At 42.8% G+C, this 18,595-nt stretch overlaps 5 protein-coding genes across 8 annotated transcripts; 1 reads left to right on the top strand and 4 right to left on the bottom strand.

Annotated features, from left to right (window-relative positions):
* Window positions 1–228: 228 nt before the first annotated feature.
* Window positions 229–5,998, bottom strand: ssp6 (short spindle 6). Of its 2 annotated transcripts, none has more exons than NM_001300023.1 (3): window positions 5,375–5,998; window positions 3,439–3,801; window positions 229–3,378 (listed from the first exon to the last, which is right to left on the bottom strand). In NM_001300023.1, exons 1-3 carry the CDS (start codon window positions 5,678–5,680, stop codon window positions 1,447–1,449), a joined length of 2,601 nt encoding a protein of 866 aa, NP_001286952.1. In that variant the 5' UTR covers window positions 5,681–5,998; the 3' UTR covers window positions 229–1,446. The 2 variants fall into 2 exon arrangements, with proteins under 2 accessions (NP_001286952.1, NP_648023.2); NM_139766.2 differs by having other exon boundaries at window positions 1,187–3,378.
* Window positions 5,999–6,461: 463 nt separating this feature from the next.
* Window positions 6,462–7,184, bottom strand: CG6610 (uncharacterized protein). Of its 3 annotated transcripts, NM_001274533.1 has the most exons (4): window positions 7,032–7,184; window positions 6,763–6,959; window positions 6,576–6,697; window positions 6,462–6,509 (listed from the first exon to the last, which is right to left on the bottom strand). In NM_001274533.1, the coding sequence occupies exons 1-3, from the start codon at window positions 7,078–7,080 to the stop codon at window positions 6,668–6,670; spliced, it is 276 nt and encodes a 91-aa protein (NP_001261462.1). In that variant the 5' UTR covers window positions 7,081–7,184; the 3' UTR covers window positions 6,462–6,509; window positions 6,576–6,667. The 3 variants fall into 3 exon arrangements, with proteins under 3 accessions (NP_001261462.1, NP_648022.1, NP_001261461.1); NM_139765.4 differs by having other exon boundaries at window positions 6,462–6,697; NM_001274532.1 differs by lacking the exon at window positions 6,462–6,509 and having other exon boundaries at window positions 6,627–6,697.
* Window positions 7,185–7,474: 290 nt separating this feature from the next.
* On the top strand, window positions 7,475–9,230 carry CG13295 (uncharacterized protein). The gene is made up of 3 exons (NM_139764.3): window positions 7,475–7,687; window positions 7,748–8,172; window positions 8,231–9,230. The coding sequence occupies exons 1-3, from the start codon at window positions 7,603–7,605 to the stop codon at window positions 9,176–9,178; spliced, it is 1,458 nt and encodes a 485-aa protein (NP_648021.1). The 5' UTR covers window positions 7,475–7,602; the 3' UTR covers window positions 9,179–9,230.
* Window positions 9,181–10,581, bottom strand: CG6602 (uncharacterized protein). Its single transcript, NM_139763.3, has one exon. It carries the CDS (start codon window positions 10,574–10,576, stop codon window positions 9,266–9,268), a length of 1,311 nt encoding a protein of 436 aa, NP_648020.1. The 5' UTR covers window positions 10,577–10,581; the 3' UTR covers window positions 9,181–9,265.
* A 593-nt stretch (window positions 10,582–11,174) lies between these two features.
* On the bottom strand, window positions 11,175–16,424 carry CG42269 (uncharacterized protein). Its single transcript, NM_139762.3, has 3 exons — window positions 15,831–16,424; window positions 12,828–13,270; window positions 11,175–12,499 (listed from the first exon to the last, which is right to left on the bottom strand). The coding sequence occupies exons 1-3, from the start codon at window positions 16,223–16,225 to the stop codon at window positions 11,349–11,351; spliced, it is 1,989 nt and encodes a 662-aa protein (NP_648019.2). The 5' UTR covers window positions 16,226–16,424; the 3' UTR covers window positions 11,175–11,348.
* Between the last annotated feature and the right edge of the window lie 2,171 nt (window positions 16,425–18,595).

Here is an 18,595-nt window from a genome sequence, read left to right as displayed (position 1 = left end):
GCGCCACTTTCGAGCCAATCAGCTGATGAAATTCCCTGGGGTGTTCCACAAGTTTTTATTAACCCATAAAGCCGATTTTTATTAAATAAATTCAATTCTATGTACACCTTATTTTTAGAAAATTTTCGCAGGAATAAAGAATAATTCCTCCTCCTACCAATAATATATCTTGTTCTGTTTCTATTTTTATCTAGGGGTCACACTACATGAACACATTTCTTGAGTTTTATTGCAATACATAAGTTCAATAACATTTACATTTCGCATTACATAAAAGCGTTTTAAATTATATTTGGTTGGTTGCTTGATAAAAATGCGACTAAAATTGTTGCGGTTTTTAGTGCTCTTTCACTATCACAATGAAATAAATTACATTGTTCGGATACAGTATGCAATAAATATATATGCTTAAGTGTGTATATGCTACATGTAAAACAGTATCTAGTCGCATGATAGGTTAACCATATTATATGGCAAATACAGATACATATATAATCCTCTATCTATCATTACAAGACGCCAGATTTTTCTCTCATTTGGAATATGCGCGTGGCTTTTCAGTCTTTCAATAAATCCAAAAATCTAAACGTCAAAGCGTCCTAGTTATATCGCCTATATATTAAGTGAGTTTCACAAACAGAAGATAGCTATAAGTTTAGTTTTTATAGGTCTTAAGGTGTTCTAATTTCTGAATCATCTACTCTTAGAAGTATCTTCTTTTGGGCTTATCTCTGTGTATTGTCCTGCGGTTTTTGGATGCTAAATATTTATCTTACATTTATAAAACTCACTTAACATATTATTGAATAGTTAAGCTACATGTTGATTTTTGTCTGAGTTATATGTTTAAAATTTGGCTCTAGTTACCATTTCAAATGAGTTCGATGTTCGGTTTTCGAAGACGCGAATGGATCAGAATATGAGTGCACTCATGAGCGGTTCAACTAAGTGAATCATGCACAGGTTAGGCGTGTGAGTTGATTTGAATGAGGTAAGTTTGGAATGAGTACTAAATTCTTATCTTTTTTAAGAAGGTTTTTTTCACCATTGACTACATTTGGATACCAAACAAATAATTTTCTACATTTTTTAGTCAAGCTACAAAATATTAAATTATCTATTCCTTAAATACCTAATATAATTTTGTTCAAAAATTACACAACATTGAATATACAGATATCAGTTTAGAAAGAAAATTCTATTTTTATTTTTAAATAATAATTTAATTACCAGACTAATCAAAATGATTGATTCGACTTTTATTCTATTCAATATTTTTTTTCATACTCATTCAATTCTTTCTCATTTAAAATAACATTTAGTTTTAAACCTCTATTAACTGAACACGCCTATCAAACTTCAAAACTATTTGATCATCACCCTCTACCCATGGTGCACTCATATTATTCTTGAGACGGATCTCGTTACGGTCTAGACAACTTTGACCTACAATCTGGTGGCCTCCGAAGTCGTCTGGACATCTCCTGCACCATGCACCTGCTGACTAGTGGTGGAGGTGCCCACATCAGTGGTAGGTCGCGGCAGATGCGAGTAGTATCCCAACTGGCAGGAGTTCTGGTGGGACAGCTTCTGATTTTGACTGAGTTGGTACTGGGCCGCCTTAATGGCAGCCTGTTGCTGAGGCGTCAAGCAATCGCAGGCGGCCAACAGCTCCTCCGTGGACTTGGCCGTAATTGTGGTGGTTGTGGTGGTGGTCAGCTCGCCCACAAACTCGGTGGGCGGTGGGGCATAGTTCTCCACATCGCCGTAAGTGGAGTATCTGCCGTACGGGTTCCTTCGCGGCATCGAGTGACGCTGCTGGGCAATTTGCATTTTTATGGCTGGCTTAACGGCCACAGTGTCAAGGTAACCGTAACCCACATTAAAGCCCGCCTTGTTGGCTAGATTGTCCCAGGATTTTGGTTTCTGGACATAGGCTATAGTGTTGGGATAGATCTGCTGCGGTTGCATTTGTGTGGTGGTCACATGATATCGTTGGTGGTAATCCCCCTGGTGATGATGATGGTGGTGGTGTCCCTGGTGAGTTGGCTGCTGCTGTTGTGGCTGCTGCTCGTAGGACTGCCTGGATTTTGTGGAGTGCTGTCGGGACTGAGCCGTCTCACTTGTGGGATCCCAAAACAAAGTATCCGTACTTATGGATGTGGTATATGAAGCTGTGTCTCCTGTAGCAAACTCACTTGAGGTGCAGGAATGTAAGCTACAGTGGCTGGCTAAGCCGGATGCCAAGTCGAAGTAGCGGGATCGGGTGCTACCACTTTGGGATTGCACCTGGCAGGGATTGTGCATCTGGTGGGGATAGTGGTGGTGGTGCGGAACAGTCTGAATGGGCTGTTGTTGTTGCTGCTGCTGTTGTTGCTGCTGCTGCTGCTGTTGTTGTTGCTGTTGTTGCTGCTGCTGCTCATGGCTATGATGGTGATGATGATGATGGTGGTGATGTCCAGATCCTGCACCCCCGTTGGCATTGGGTGAGGCATGGGATGTGGACTTGGGTCTGACCCTCTGCTCCTTGCTCTCCACCCGTTCCCTGTCACGATGTTTGTGCTTATGCGTGTGCTCCTTATGCTGCCGATGACGTCTTCTTGATGGCACACAATGTGTATCGCAGCACGGACTGGCCAGATCATAGGCATCCAAGCTCACGTTATCCGGCGCCGGAACAGCTGACTTCTCCGCCGACTTCCAGCGAAAGTGACCCAAGCAGGGATTGCACGAGTGTCCCACATGGCAATGCTTGCCCGATGACTTTTCTTTCTCTGGCTTTGGTGGCTTAGCAGGTGGCTTGTGCTTTTCACAGGTGCGAGGAGGTGGTGCGGGTGGCTTCACCGATCCACCCGTGGTGCTGTGATATTGGGTAGGAGCCGTTGTTGTGGGTTGAGTCATCGAATTTGCATCCACAGATTCGGTTTGCTGGAGGACATAGCGCTGTGCCGGCGGCTGGTGATCACTACTGCTCCGCTGAAGACCCAATCCGTCAACGAATTCCTCTGAGCTGCCGTGCGTGGGTCGCAGGACGTAGCGGTATGTGGGATCCAGGTAGTGGTAGGTGAGCATAAATTGAGCGGGAGGAGGTATGATTCCTGGGCCACCGACCCCATGCTGGCGGGCGGCAATATTGGGCACATCCTCGGTGGACAAAGCGGGTCGGTAGAAGCCAGCTTCACCAGCCACCTCTGTGGGTGATACTCCTTCTCCATCACTGGGCGAAGTATTCGCATTGGCCTTCTTACGCGCTGGCAAACTGTGCGTTTTCCACTTGCCCTCCAATAACTCACGCTCTCTGAGGTGTACCCTCTCCAGTTCGTTCATCTTTTGCTGCAACATGCTCTGCAGTTGGATGTAGCGCATGTGGAGATCCACCTGGGGAATCACACGTTTATCAGAAATACGTTTTAGTTTTCTATCCTTTAAATACTTTACCTTCCTCACACAGTCCTCGAAAAGCACTACCATTCTCATCCTGGTGTCGCATTGCTTGATGAACTCGACGATGGTCTTGTGGTCCGCCTTCTCCATATCTTTTCCGTTAATGGAGAGGATTACGTCTCCCTCACGCATGCCAGCTCGATAGGCCGGACCTCCGTACTCCACGTAGTCCACGTATGTGATCATTTCCAGCTCCTCATCCCGTTTGTAGTGGATCCCGTAGCTCTGCAGCGTGAATCCATACGAGTTGTTCTTTTTCTCAACGATTATGGTGCGACGTCTTCGGTCCTCGTCCGGATTGGAGGCCAGATATCGCTCGGATTTGTGGCGCCCAAGGATATGGGTAGAACGGGATAACTGGAATGTCATTAAATATTAAACGTGCATAATATGTAATATTGTACAATAATATGGAATTCCTTTAGCAAGAACGCAATTCTCTATAGCAATTCAAACCACATTGGCCATTGGAGAGCTGTGCTCTCTATCTGTGAAAGGAATGTGTTGATTTGCGGTGAAAGTGAAAAGCTTATATGCTAAACTATCGTTGGCACTTCCGGGTATTTGCACGTCTAGGCAATGTGGCACACCAAATAGCCGCCAGGTGTGGTGGTGCAAACCATCAAAATGATGTTTGCCAAGCCCATTCCTTCGTCCCTACTGTTCTTCCTGCTTTTATTGAAAGCATTTCTATGAATACAGGATGAAGCCCCCAGCAGGCAACACTTTCACTGCCCCCCCGAAAGGAAAGCGGGTTAGATAGGGAAAAGCAAACCAACCCAGAATACAGGTACGGACAAAATAATACCATGCAAGCCATTTCCACGGATTAACAAGTTGGTAGTAGAATAAAACAAAAAACAATATTTGTAAGATAGTCAAGCTTAAAGTTTCGGAAAAGTTCATGGTATAAACAAGTGTACTAATAATATTTTTATATTTATATCGATGACACCTATTTTTAGATACAACATGCTAAGTATAGAGACACAGCACAGTTCTTTCATTAACGCTTTTTTGTGCGGGCGTAATAACTGGCTTGAAAGGCTTTAGAACAGACCTCCCGCCGACTATAATGCCATCGGCAAGGAAGAGCAAATTGTATGGCATTATGTACAGAAATACAGTGCCCGTTTTAAATGAAATTGTAAAGATTTTCATTAAAAAAGAAAACGCGGAGAAAATGAGTTAGAAAACTATAAAAAAAATGGTGCACGAATTCATCGTTTCTGCCTTATGAACGGTTTAATTCATTTGAGTATGTAAGTTTAATTCCATTAATTCTAGTAAAAACTGTGTTTAGGTGTAGTCCTCAAATTAAAGCTGTATTAACTGCATTCATTTTTATATTGTGGCTCATATCGTGACTTTAGTAGAAATTTTGACCGAGCTCCCCATTAATGGTGCTGTAAATATGGCATGCTCGCAAACATGCCCCTTTCATTTAGTGACCCATAAATTAATCCAACTGGTTAATTTTTCAAATTGCCTTGGCCAAAGTCAAGGCCCTTGCAGGGACTAAGCTGCTCGCAGGGTGTACGATATATTTCAATATATGACTATTTCCGGGGCATTGAATTATTAACACTTGATCGACGACGGCGGTTGTTGGCGGCTGTTGAGGTTGCCTGGCGAAGCGTAAACTATGCATAACGACCCGGCTGGTGGGTTAAACAGCTGTGGGGGCAGCAAATGCACTGGGATGGGAGCTAGGTTGCGCAAACCACCCCCAAGTACACCCACTCAACAAGGCAGCAAGCAACCACCATCCATCACACACCACCCAACACCGCCACCACCCACAAGACAAATTCAATTGAGCCAGCAGTGCAGGACCTTGTCGCATTATTATGACTCAGTGTGGGGCACAATTGAATTCAGTTGGAGACGATTCCGACTAGCAGTTGGATACTTGGCCACTTGGACATACCTGCGCATACTCGATTTCCTCGTCGCTGGCATCGAGACTCTTGTGGAACTTGAGCCTGCCCAAGCTGCCGGTGCCATTGACATAGTGCGACGCTTGCTGATGGCTCTGATGATAGAGGTGTTGCTGCTGGGACTGGGAATAGTGCTGGTGGGGATGTGGCTGCTCCTGCTGGCAGGCGGCGGCGATGAGGGAGCCTACAGAGGTGGCATTGGAGGCCGAGATGGACACCGCTGCCGCCGTGGTGGCCGCACTGCTGGCCGCCGTCGCAATGCTTTGGCAGCTGGTGCTCATGGGCTTGCTGGCCATCCTCCACTTATTGATTTCTTCACGCAGTCATAATTACAGGCGGATCATTCGAGCCGCTCAAATGAGACACCGACAGATACAGATACCGAAACACGGGTATCTTTCGCTGCAAAACCGGACAACCTTCACCACTGAAGTTCACACATCGACTGTGGCTGCTGCTAGATGACTGCAATTAGTCATGGCCATTCATAAAGTTCACTCCGAGTTGCGTTTATCAGTGCTATATCGGTTCTGGGTAAAAGTTTTCCATATTCGAGTTCGGTTCGGTTTTGTTGTCGCGTGAGTCTGTTTCCGCTTGGTTTGTTCCACTTCCGTCGAAGCCTGCTGCCGTACTGAACGCTGGAGGTGCCGAACGGAAGCGGGAGAACGCACGCAGAGCAGAGCGGTACTGCGGAGAGTGCACTGCACCCACACGCACGGCCAGAAGGGAAAAGCGGTTAATATTTATGGCACATGTTGACTGCTGTATCGCTGAGACCCAACATTTTGGGGATGGAGCGCATGCGCCTACTTTGCATGGCAGCCAGAGCACAAGTAGCGGTTGAATGTTAACGGAAAGACACTAAATATTTAATGTGAAGTTTGAATTTTTGAAGCTTGGAAGTCATTTTACAGAATTATTAGCGGTCGACCTTTTTCGGTATTCCATTTCAAGTGTATCCGGTCCCTATAAGCATAAAATATGCTTATTTATGTAAAATTAATTCTATTCCAATTGATAATTTAACAATGTTTTGTATATTAGGTAATATTATATAGTGTTTTATTCTGAGATTAGAGGGCAAATAATTTTCATTTCCTAAGCCAAGCGTTTTCAAATTCGTATCTGTTAGGACCAAAAATCTGTTAACATTGCTGTTAATCACTTGACCACTGCTAACTTCTAACATACCTCGAACATTTACATACGACACAATATTATCCACATTAAAACGACCGTTTTGATATTTTACAAATGTATTTATGTTTACAAATGGAACCTTGCTACTCCGCCAGCTCTCCGCCAGGCACCAACTGAAATCAAATTATAAATGAAATTTAATAAACAAACGTATGTAACTTCGAAAAAGAGCACCCACCATTGTGATATTGTTCCCGTTGAGCAGAATCTGATCCAGTTTGGTGATGCGGCGGCCGTCGGGGGTATTTTCATACTCCGTTACGTCGTCCAAGAGCATATTCACAAAGTCATCGAATCCTAAGAGAGTTCCCACCATCTCCTTGTCGTTCTTCATGATAATGTGGATGCGGGAACCGATGCATTTGTCCACCAATTCTGTAGGGTAGTACGGGAAGCCGGCAAAAGTTAGAAACTCTCGATTTGTAGACCTGTAGCAGATTTACGTACCCAATGGCATTAGGGTAGAGATGTTGGAGGGGGGTGGAACGGCAGTCATGTTGTCGTATGATTTGTTTACTATTATTAACAATAATAATTGGAATTGCGCTAAAAACTTTTTAGCAGCGAGGTAAACAATGCGGAATTCTGCGCAAAAACTGGCCACATCAAAAGTGTCAGCGTCAGTGCTGCAAAATCTTGTGGATAGAGTTAGCGTGAATATAGCTAAACGTTTAAAATTAATTAAAACATTTGTTTTCGTTGAAAACTAATTAATTTATTAATTACAAACTCATTAAAACTTTTTTATGACAAACTTATCAAGATTAACTATTTTATCGCAAGAATTTAAAGAACAATTTGTCAACATGAGGGACCTCAAAACACCCACCCAAACAGCCACCACTATTACCCAGATAGTAATGGATATTTGGCATTCAGTGCCGCGGTCCTACCAATTTTACCTCATAATTCAAGATCAGGAGTTATATATCCAAAATCTTAATCTCGCGGCAGTGCTCCCGTATGTTGGCCATCTGTGACGCGGTGCAGTGTTGTGCTGCCGCCCACTGCTTACATAATGTCCATGTCGTTGGGCTCCAAGATCCGGAAATTGGTCACCAGCAGACGGCACTTCCTGCTTTTGCGCCGATCGCTGAACCAAGGTCAGTTGATTTGAATGCGCCACAACTTTTGGATGATCATGTGATTGGGCGCTTTTGCAGATCTGACAACGGCGCTGAGACCCTTCTACTTCGCGGTGCATCCTGACTTCTTTGCCCAGCATCCGGAGCAGAGGAACACCAACGAGAACTCACTGAAATTGCTGAGTGAGCATCTAGAGGCTTTGTATGAACGCAGACAGCGAAGCGGGGACACCCAAGTGCTCAAGTTCTATGTACGCACCAGTTCAGATGCTGACAAGCGAGACTCCTTCAAGCTCATCCAAATACGCACGGACTGGCAGAGTACCCGAGATCCCAAAACCTTTATTCAAGGTCTTCTGGAGTCATGCAACTTGTCCACGGAGTATGTGAAGAACATTAAGGCCCAGCCTGAGCCGCCAAAAACCTCTGGCTTGGATTTTAAACCAAGCCATGACTATCACTATGACATGGAGTTCGCCGAGTTTGAAACTCAGTTGAAGAATGTTGGTATATAATTTTGAAATTTAAAAAACCATTTATATACTTATTTCCTTAACCCAGGAACGTGCCAGTAAGCGTCCAGTGCTGACCACCTGGCTGGAAGAGAATGCTGGCACAGCCAAACAGCGCTCTAAGGAAACTGCGGATCTGCAGGCCGAAATCGACAAACTGAAAAAAATGCTGGTAGAGAAACTGGAGTTGCAAGATGCTCGTTACGAGTGCGGCTGGAACATTGAGCACTACCGTGGCTGTTTAAAGACCCTTGAGCGACTATCCAACACCCATTTGTTGGAAATGGCTTCCCTGAAAGGTCGCATAGTGGTTTTTGCTCCCTTTACGGGCATCAGTTTAGAAGGCCATGTGATGCTTTTTACTGGTGATGTTCTCAGCACATGGATTGACTTCATCAAGAACATTCCGCACCACGATGCCTATTTAAAGGTGGTGCCCGTGTATGAACGAACACTGTCTCAGGTTCTACTGAACATCCAGATAGGTCGTCGCAAGTTTATGCCCAAACAACAGGCAAGTGGCTATGCAAGCTACCTCATGAAGGTCACCACTTCGCTCAGCGATTACCTGGGCAAACAAAAATATCCGCCGGAATGGCCGAAAACGCTGAAAGAGTTTACCATAGTGGTGGAATCAGAGGCAGGTCCTCTGATGGTAAGCCCTACGGGCCAGTTTATCACACCAGCCACCTGTCCGGGATCCATACTCGTAGACTTCATCAGTGTAAATCTGGAGCTGGCCAGGGAGCGTATGAAGAAGTACGCTCAGGACAAGCACATCGAGCAGGAGCTGATGGACTCGTGCATAAAGCAGCTACAGTTGCAATCGCTGACCAAAGATGATGCCATAACCCCGGATAAAATGATAACATCCCTTAGAGATTTATACCAGCTTCAGTTGAAAGAACTGCAGGGATGCAAGCTTCACATAACCCACTACTATTCGGTACTGACCGACGGCGTTGTGTGCATACCCTGGGATTTTCTGCAGAGGTAGTTGGATTTTCTCATGTGCCTTATTAGTCAAAATAAACATAGTAATAATTTATAGTTATTATGGTCTGAAATCCCTTCTCACTTCCAGTTAAGCGGCATCGCTGCAGTCTTCGAGGCTCCAGGTGCACTCTGCCTGATGAGCTGAGAACTCCGATGCATGTCTTGTGTAGACGTGATGCTCCTCGCCATCCCAGTGCAAAGGATCGCCACCGCACAGAACAGAGTTTTCAGTGGCAGCATCGTAAAAGGCAATCCCTCCATTTCCATATACCACTCTCCACCAGTTAATGTTGGGTCGGCTGTAAACGTTTTTGGTAATCGAGTTGGTTGCATTGCTCGCAATTGCAGTGGCTGGTTCCATGAGGATGTAGCGACTACGCCAGAAGGCACTATAAAAAGCAAATTGCGGCCGGCTGTCGTTACTGTGACCACGTTGGATGAAATACGCAGCCTTCTTTGGATCTCGAGCGTTACTGCAGATGAGGTACGTCTGCGGGCATTCGTAAATGTACGAATTTTCTTCAGTCACATTCCGGATGCATACTTTTCGAGCGGTGTACAGCAGTTGCTCGTCTTTCGGAAGGTGTGCATAGATTTCCGATTGGAGGGATTTTGCAACTTCTTTTTCAAACCCAGGCTGCGAAAGCAAATTTCTGATGTTGCTCTGCAGGGCCTTTTGCACTTCGGGATTTCCACGTTTGAGTTCCTCCCTGCTAAGTAATTGAAGATTAGCTTGAGCCAATTGCCTCAAACTAGCCGTTAAATTTCCCAGGCGCTGCACTACACTTAAAGGTGTTTCTAGGGCCAAAACAGCATCGTAGAGAACTTCCAGAATGTCTCTCAGATAATCCAAAGTGCTGAATGTTAGACGATTGACCAGAGAGTTTACCAATGGAAAAGTGGCCAATCGACTGGCTGTGTGAAATGGAGCTTCCAATAACTGGGCACTTCGGCTGATGAAAGCCCGGTAAATATGATCCATAAGTTGGAGTGGAACATCAGTGTGCACAGCCAGCTGGTCATAAAATTCTAAAATCTTTAGGGGATCGTAAATCTGCTTGGTCTGCTGGAGCTCCTTCCACAACGCTGTGTAAATAGCCTGCTTGAGCTCCAAAGTTCTGGCTTGATTCGCTAATTGAAGGACTAGCCTACCCCGCTCCCAGTCACCTCCAACTTCAGAGCGAATTACTGATTCCAGGTTGGAAGAAGTTGGATTATCCTGGGCCACAGCAGCTGCCTCATTTCGCCAGACATCGATGTGGTATAGCAACTCTTGAACCGGAGCAGATGTGTTGAGAACCGTCAAGAGTTTGCTACTGCTATTTTGTAAATTCAAATCCAGGGCGCCAGAAAGGCCAATGCCCATGAGAAGGACTAGCCAAGCGGATGAAGATGCCATTTTGGCTGTACTGGTTGGATGCACTCGAATGGTGACGCTTATATAGGTAAGTGGAGAATCGGTACTTATTTGTAGTTCAATCGGATATTTACATGGGGATTTGGTTGTTGACCCTTGTGCCAATAAATGCATACAACGTTTAATTGCATTTTGCACTTGCAGAGAAGCTGATAAACACAATGATCATAAACGGTTAAGCGTGTATATATTGCATAACTTTATCGGGGCTTTTCGTTAAAATAGCCGAAAAGATGTACTTAGAGATGGTGATCTAAATTAGAAACAAATTTATGGAGGTGTTTATTTTTATTAGTGTTACCATTTTTATTATTAGTATTTTATTTGAATTAATAAAGTATAATTTGTTTTTTTTTTATAAGTTAATCGTTTTAATACTATTAATTTATTCTTGGGCTTATTTTTAAAATTTTAGCAAATGTAAAATGTTTCTAGAGTTTGTAAGGTTCGAAGCCGAATTTGATTTCCGGTTTAGAACCCGGGTTCTGTAACAAATTTCGTTATTAACATGCATTTTACCTACTTCTTACCCTCATTATACCCGTTTCTCGTTGAGTGATAATTGGGGAACTGGACTTTTGGTTCTTTAATATTTTTAATTTATTTATTGTTTGTAGAGGCGCATAGAATTTCTTATTTCTAGTATCACAAAAGTCTATAACAACACTTAGAGGCTATTTGATGCTAAAAATGCAAGGTAGATCTATAGAATATTGGCTGCTATAAGTAACAATTAATTACCTAGTCGTACATCTTAGAGCTTTGTGGAGTTGCGTGACTTGGTCGATCTGCGCAGGATGCTAGATCTCAGTTCTCCACCCGTTGAGGCATTCAGGGATGCTCCAGTCTGGGTTCCCCTCACAAAAGCCTGAGATCGGACCTCCTCCACGTCGGCGTTTCTCTTTTCATCCTCATCGTCGTCCACCTGTTTGGCCAGACAGGGGAAGTCCCAAATGCTTTGTCCACGTCCAAACTCCTCACCGTCGCTAAGGGTTTGTGGCAGGACATGATTTAGGGTCTCCGGCAGTAGGAGCGCCAATAAGCCACCAATAATTCCTAAAATTCCAAGGATAATCAGTGGCAGGGCTTGGGAAATGTTGGCCAGATAAACCACAAATGGTGCTATGATGCTGGCCACATAACCCATGATATGGATGAAGGCCACTGCCTGCGCCCTAACCACAGTGGGCAGGACCTCCGCCGCCCATTGCAAACCAATATTATAGCTAATGTTTACAAAGAATCGACCCATGATGGCCAAGGCAGCGGAGTATATGCCCACGGGCACCACAGTGGCCAATAAGCTGAACACTCCACTAAGGACCATGGAGCTGCAGGCCAACCAACGGCGTCCGAACCGATCCAGGATCACCGTAAGCAAAGTATCGGCGGGCAGCTCCGTGAAACAGGCCAGGGTGAAGGTGAAGAAGATGTCCAAACCCAGTGATCCCACATTCCTCACATGTCCATCGAAGACTAGGGATATGGCCATCCAGATAACAATAAGCAGCAGAGTAGTTCGCCGCAATCTTGGTGACTTAAAGAGATCCAGTACAGAGTATTTGCCATTCTGGGCCTCCTGCTCCTGCATCCTCTTACAGCTGTCCGTAAAGATTTGATATGTCTGAGGGGGCACCTGACGCCCATTGCCCTTCTCAAGTTTCTTCAGGATTCCCACGGCCTTGTCCACTTTTCCCTGGGAGACTAACCAACGAGCTGATTCGGGTACCACGAATGGGGTGAATATAGCCAAAAGTAGCGGAGCAGAGGTCACGATGGCCAGGAGTTTCCAATCTGCCAAAAAGTAGGCAATCCAGGGAAGAAGGCAGGCGGCTCCAGTGAAGAAGATAGCGATCGACATATTGGCCACAAAGGTGCGGTACTTGGGACCAACGTACTCGAGAACTGGAAAGAAGTGAAACACAAACAATAAACTCAGTCTAGCATTATTTTAAGAGTTAGCTGGTTCTACATTATGTCAGACAAATTTTAATAACTCCACAAAAAGAGGTTTATGTTTGTACATTTACATTCTGCAATCACGTGGTCACTTTGAGTACAACAATTTGACTTTTAAAGTTCAAAAAACTTTCAGAAGAATGGTTAACTGAAGGGTAGAGATTGTTGAAAAAGTGAATCATTGAACATATTCACATTCTAATTGAAGGCCATTCCAAGTATACAATATTTTTTGTTTTAAATTTAATTTCAAATAAATAATAATAGAACTCACCCAATATGTACATCATTGTGAAGCAGTTGTCAAAGGCGAATCCGACGAAGAATCGCATGATAGCAAACTCCCAGAAGTTGCTGACAAAGGCAGTGCCCACGCCGGCCAGGAGACCCATCATATTGGTGCCGATCAGGGCGGGAATACGACCAAACCGATCCGCCACCCAGCCAAAGAGCAGTCCTCCCACGATGGCGCCCAGAAAGAATATGGACTGGGCGTAGGTGGGCAGGGCGGCGTCATCGCACACCCAATTCTGCTCGGTGGCCACCGTCGCGTAGGGTATTTCCGTGAAGTTATATGACCAGCCGTGGCGGCACTTGACCTGCGGCCACTTGGGATCGGCCATCACCTTGCCCTGGGCAAGTATATCCGTATAGTTGACGTCGTACATGTAACAATTGTTGTATTCGCCATTGGTCATGGGTATGGAAAGCGCCAGTCTGAGAAAAGGAGGCGGGAAAAAGGGGGTTATTATTCGGTCAGTGCAATTAACTCATCCAGGGTCAGGCATGTGGAATTGTCTCCAGTTCTCAGACGCTCTAAGCCATGGCCAACACTTCTGCATTGAGCACACAAACAGCTAACAGAAGTACATATATCTCTTAGCATTTATGTATGTATGCGAGACAACTTAATTATCATGATCTTGAGCGGTACTCGAAAATGCGGTTGCGACTTAAACGTTTTCGGATACACTCTAACCGTCCATGTCTGCTACATTTGGGCTGGTCTAAAGTGTTTGCATTTGGGGTATTAACAAGATTGATTGCTGTGCATTCGTGATAAATGTGTTAAAACGGGGGGTTTACAAAATCACGCAATATTTAAAGTATTTAATTATTTCTTTTAACCAAAGTTATTAAAATAACTGCAAGCTAAATTGAGTACGAATTTTCTCACGTTATATATCAAATGATTGATTTTTATTAATATAACAAATGAATGATGAACTTAAATACTTATTAAAACCGCTTTCCGCTTTCATAATGTCAAGTTATGGATTTATTTGAATATCAAGCTTCATTCCTCATGCAAAATCTATTATCATATTATACCGAGAGCAAGCTTTGTCATTAATCGATTTAATTAACATAATCTGCTAGACAAATTGATATAGGAATTATTCACTTGCGTTTCATAACTTAGAAAGGGAATGTGTTTCATTAGAATATTTTTTATAATTTGAATATGGGAATGCAAAATTCGTTGTTCATGTAAAATACATTTTCGGATTATGGCGTTTAAGTTAATTTAAAAATTTAACTTTAAATAATATTCAATTTTTAAAAACACAATTTTCGAGTGCTCAGTTCCAAACCTTATTTCAAGACCAGAAGAGTGTCTTGAATTCGATCTGTCCGACTTTAGCCCATCGTTAAGTCGGCGGTCTCACATCATCGCGGCCACACAACATTAGTCTTGTTGATGATTGTTGTTGCTACCTGTGTTTAGTTGCTGCTACTACCTGCTGCGTTGTCGCAACGTTCACGCTGCGCTGTTGCTAATTAAACAATTTGGTCGGCCAACCTGGCTTATCTAACTGCCCCCCGCGGTGCCACACCATCCCACCACCCCACCACCCACTCCGTGGCGGAGGAAATCGGTCTCCTTGCCACTGAACCGATCGGTGGGCCGTTCGGCCCGACAATTATACAGATGAACGTTTTTCGCAGTAAGGTTTTGTGCCTTATTAAGCCGCCGCTCTGAGTGCAAAACCCAATCATGGCCCAAGGTCGTCCCGACTGGCCGTTCTATGCCAACTTGGCTCTAATGACTCTGGTCAGAACACTCGTTTTCGTTACGTTTCATTCGTTTTCAATTTGAATCGCGCTGCATGCTTTAAGACTTTGCAAACATTTTAGATATAATTTGACTAGTATGTAGAATCGAGAATTTTGGTAATGGCGGTTAGAGCGGCCAAATCTTTTCGCGTGGCCAATTCTTTCAATAAGGCTTTATCCAGTTTGGTTAAGCTAATACACACACATACACCTTTGCAGGCTTAACCGGTATTAGCCTTAGCCTTTCGATTCCAAGGTGATTGGTACTATTGGTTGTTAGTTATAAAGATCGATCAATTGCCTTTATTTGTGAAAGTTAAAACGGAACCGCATTTTTAAGATTGCCATTTACGCACAATGATAGTACTTCCGTATGGGGATTGATTGAATAGATTGTGCAAAAGGGGTTCAGGAAAATGAGGTAAATAATTGTGGTTAAGCAAATACAATTATTTGTTGTTATGCTTGCTGAATTCTTTGAACTACTCGATCTCGATTAAACCTTGAACTTTGGGGTATTCGAATCTTAGTTTATTTTGAGAAATAAAAAGTTCAAATTATGATTGATTATTATGAGTAATATGTTATTGAATTACAATTCGATTGATGAATTGCAACTTTTACTGAACAATTCGAATTGGTTTCGAATAATTTTATTTTATTATCTTTTCGCGCTCTTTTGTTTATGACCCCTCAAACGATTAGTTAACTTGATAGCATTATTTATATCAACTTGATAACTTGTTACATTAAGGCAATTATATCGAAGAATTGATATGGCCATTACCACATACCGTACCTGACTTTAATTTATTAATTATTATTATTTAGCACCCACAGCTGTAGGCAATCATAAAGTTTTGAAACACGTTGTCTAATAGATTCATGATCATTTGAATAGCCACAAAGTCTTCATTACAATTTAGCACTTGAGGCGACGTCTACGGCTACTGCAGTTTTGCATGCAGTATAGCAGTTTTGCATATAGTGTTTGCATATGTATATTGTGCTGGCCACCTACGATCGACTACGGGTATTATTCACAACACATTTGAATATTTATGGCACACATAACGTGCATTACGCGCTCAACTGCGGATGCCATAACCGAACCATGGAGCCAAATAAGCTCTTTTTTGTATTTTTCCTTGACTTCGTGAGTTTTTGAGGGAAAATCCCTGAGTGTTGCGAGATTTTCTTCAATCCGAACTTAACTCACCTGGCCTCCACATCCAAGCCATCCAACTCGGGCACATGACACCAATGCTGTTCGGGTATCAAGGTGAGGAATATTTGTGAGAAGTACACAAAGGCCACGAAAAACGAGAATGGGATCATGCAGATGAACAGTAGCTTCTGATATCGGCCAAACTCCCCGATCAGGGGGAGTATGTCATCAAAGTCCATGCTAGGCGGCAGCGAATCACTGCCATTGCCACCTGCCATTTCCTGGCCCTTCTTGAAGCCACCCATGTCCAGTTGGAGTTCCTTGTTGCCACCGCCGCTTTTCCGGCGATGCAGTGCGTCTGCACCACCTCCACCACCTCCTTGTGGCGGCTCCTCGTAGGTAAATGCTTCATTAACGAAGTACGCTTGCTTGGCCTGGCCTTCCATAACTATTGACTTTGGGGCACTGTGGTATTCCGCGACCTTGCCTTATGTGTGTCACTACAAGTGATTCAGAACTTGACCGAAACGGCGTAAAAATCCAATTTGAAATCCAAATACTCGATCGAATTCGATTGCGGCGCACACGCGCGTTTCCGTTTCAAATCTGCAACTGACTGAGCACGCGCGCCAAATGCCGTTTTTATATGAGCCCGGCCAAGAAGCTCGGCTTTGGGGGTTTGGGGTTTGCGGATTGCGGATTGGGGCTTGGGGCTTGAGACGCTGCACTTGCTGCCAAGAACAAGAAACCGCCGGCAGCGAAAGTTTAGCAGCTGAGCAGCTGTTTGTTTGGTTCACACAGCTGGCAAACCGGTTCGTTTCGTATCGGATCGGATCGGTATTCTGAATCGGCTGTGAATCGGCTGGGGATACAGAACGCAGGCGAGCCCCAAACGATCATATCGGATGCCTGATCTTATGGCGGCATTTTGTGTTAAGAGCTCTTGGCTGCTTATTTTTAAGCCTGCCGAACGATCCATGACTCCCAGAAGTTCGGAAGGTGCCCGTGCACATCTTTTGGGCCCAGCTGGGTCCAGATTTTTATTAATAACCCCCACAAGTGGTAGAATGCACGTGATTCATGCCAAAGCCACTCGGCGAGATTGAGGAACTAAGCAAAAAGTATTTGTTATTTGTTATATTTATAAATACGTCACGGGCCATTCATAAATTGAGCAGCGAGGGTAGTAAACTCCACAATGGATAAAGCCATCTAACAAAACGAGTTAGAGTCCGTCGATCGAGGAAGGTGGGGGGGATTAGCCTTCAAAGACATGACGGCAATTTATTTAAGCTTAACAGTTCATTGTTGCAATTGCTATTGTTATCATGTGATTATTCAATAATTTATATTTCCATTAAAGTTATTTTTATTATTGTACGTCTTTTAGTAGTTTACCCTACTTATTAACATATTTACTTGATATTTATTTGTGAATAGCTTGAAAAACAAGTATTAACAAGACGTTTTACTTTGTAGAAACAATCTAGTTTATACTCAAATAATATTTAAAGTTTGTTTTTTAATTAACAGCTTTGTAATACGAATTTCATCATTTGCTGATATTAGGATAGTACTTTTCCATTGCGAATTCATATTTGTTTTTGGAAAATTTCTATAATTTTTGGGTTCGATATATATTTGTATTGATTAACATCTATATAATAGAATATGAATGCAGAGCTTAAATAATAGCGTAGTGCATCAAAAAATTAAATTCTAATACGTATTTCACAATGGTTTGAAAAAAAAAAAAAACAATTAACAGTGTAAATTACTTTTCCGCTAAGACATTTTGGTTTTTTTTATTAATTAACATATATATTTTAAATGATTAGATAAACATTCTTCCTATGTCGAGAAAACTCCTTGTGATTTTAATCAAACGAATTTCACATAAGTGCGAAAAATTCTTCAAACTCATAACATTTTCCAGTAAAAGTATTTTCTTATTTACGATTGTAACTTATCTTATTTATTATCGTCTTCGTCTTATTAGGACTACTTGTTCCTCCTTCCTAAACTGGCAATCATCATTATTCCTTTTCGAGACACACTTTTGAAAGATTTACACATCAAATTAATTTTGAACGCGTTCGATTTGAATTCTGCATATGATTGTTGTGTTTCTGTGTAAGAGTGCGTGCATGCAATTAGACGGATACATATATTTCATTCAGAGCTTAACTGTTAAATTAATATTTGGATGTGTTTATGCCTTTTTATCTTATTTATTTACAAATTTCGTGTTTTCAATTTAAGATATTTAAGATGTTACACACCGGGGGCGGCGGCGCATGTATGCATTTTTATTAATTATGAAGTCGCACCCATATCAAATAATTTCGCTTCTCATTACAACTGCACTCGAAAATATTGTTCTCTTGACCGCTGCTGCTTTAAACCAGTTTAATCCCGCCTTATAAATTACATTATTATTATACACTTGCTAAGTGTATGTAACATAAATAAGATTAGACATTTGCCATGCATTTGAATTAAGATATTTTTATCATGTGGGGATATGTGGATCATCAATGAAATTGGATCAACAGCCGTTGAAGTTCAGCGGTTTCAGAGTTTGATGATTTAAATTTAATCATAGTTTTGTTTGTTCACACTAGATATACATCGTAAAGTTATTCTCCTCTGATGGTTGGACTTTATGAACATCCTAGTGTATTTAAGTGTTCGACCCTCTGAAACGAGCTTCACACCCAGTTTGATTTGGATTCAGTTGGCTATGTGTTTTTTGTTACAGTTTAAAAGTTTGCTACGCATTTAATGTTTTAATTAGCTCTGCTGTGGTGGGCCTG

This window comes from Drosophila melanogaster, chromosome 3L (assembly GCF_000001215.4).
Source record: "Drosophila melanogaster chromosome 3L".
Classification (NCBI taxonomy): domain Eukaryota; kingdom Metazoa; phylum Arthropoda; class Insecta; order Diptera; family Drosophilidae; genus Drosophila; species Drosophila melanogaster.
The sequence above is the reverse complement of the archived record's forward strand: the minus strand, read 5'-3'. Positions and strand labels throughout refer to the sequence as shown.

Coding starts and splice junctions, on each gene's coding strand:
- ssp6 (NM_001300023.1), bottom strand. CDS start 5,680: ATGGCCAGCAAGCCCATGAGCACCAGCTGCCAAAGCATTGCGACGGCG. Junction 3,802..5,374: donor AGGAAATCGAGTATGCGCAG/GTATGTCCAAGT, acceptor ATGACATTCCAG/TTATCCCGTTCTACCCATAT. Junction 3,379..3,438: donor TCGAGGACTGTGTGAGGAAG/GTAAAGTATTTA, acceptor GTGATTCCCCAG/GTGGATCTCCACATGCGCTA.
- CG6610 (NM_139765.4), bottom strand. CDS start 7,080: ATGACTGCCGTTCCACCCCCCTCCAACATCTCTACCCTAATGCCATTG. Junction 6,960..7,031: donor CTCTACCCTAATGCCATTGG/GTACGTAAATCT, acceptor ACTACCCTACAG/AATTGGTGGACAAATGCATC. Junction 6,698..6,762: donor ACGGGAACAATATCACAATG/GTGGGTGCTCTT, acceptor ATTTGATTTCAG/TTGGTGCCTGGCGGAGAGCT.
- CG13295 (NM_139764.3), top strand. CDS start 7,603: ATGTCCATGTCGTTGGGCTCCAAGATCCGGAAATTGGTCACCAGCAGA. Junction 7,688..7,747: donor GCGCCGATCGCTGAACCAAG/GTCAGTTGATTT, acceptor GCGCTTTTGCAG/ATCTGACAACGGCGCTGAGA. Junction 8,173..8,230: donor TTGAAACTCAGTTGAAGAAT/GTTGGTATATAA, acceptor TCCTTAACCCAG/GAACGTGCCAGTAAGCGTCC.
- CG6602 (NM_139763.3), bottom strand. CDS start 10,576: ATGGCATCTTCATCCGCTTGGCTAGTCCTTCTCATGGGCATTGGCCTT.
- CG42269 (NM_139762.3), bottom strand. CDS start 16,225: ATGGAAGGCCAGGCCAAGCAAGCGTACTTCGTTAATGAAGCATTTACC. Junction 13,271..15,830: donor GGCTTGGATGTGGAGGCCAG/GTGAGTTAAGTT, acceptor TCCTTTTCTCAG/ACTGGCGCTTTCCATACCCA. Junction 12,500..12,827: donor CACAATGATGTACATATTGG/GTGAGTTCTATT, acceptor ACTTCTTTCCAG/TTCTCGAGTACGTTGGTCCC.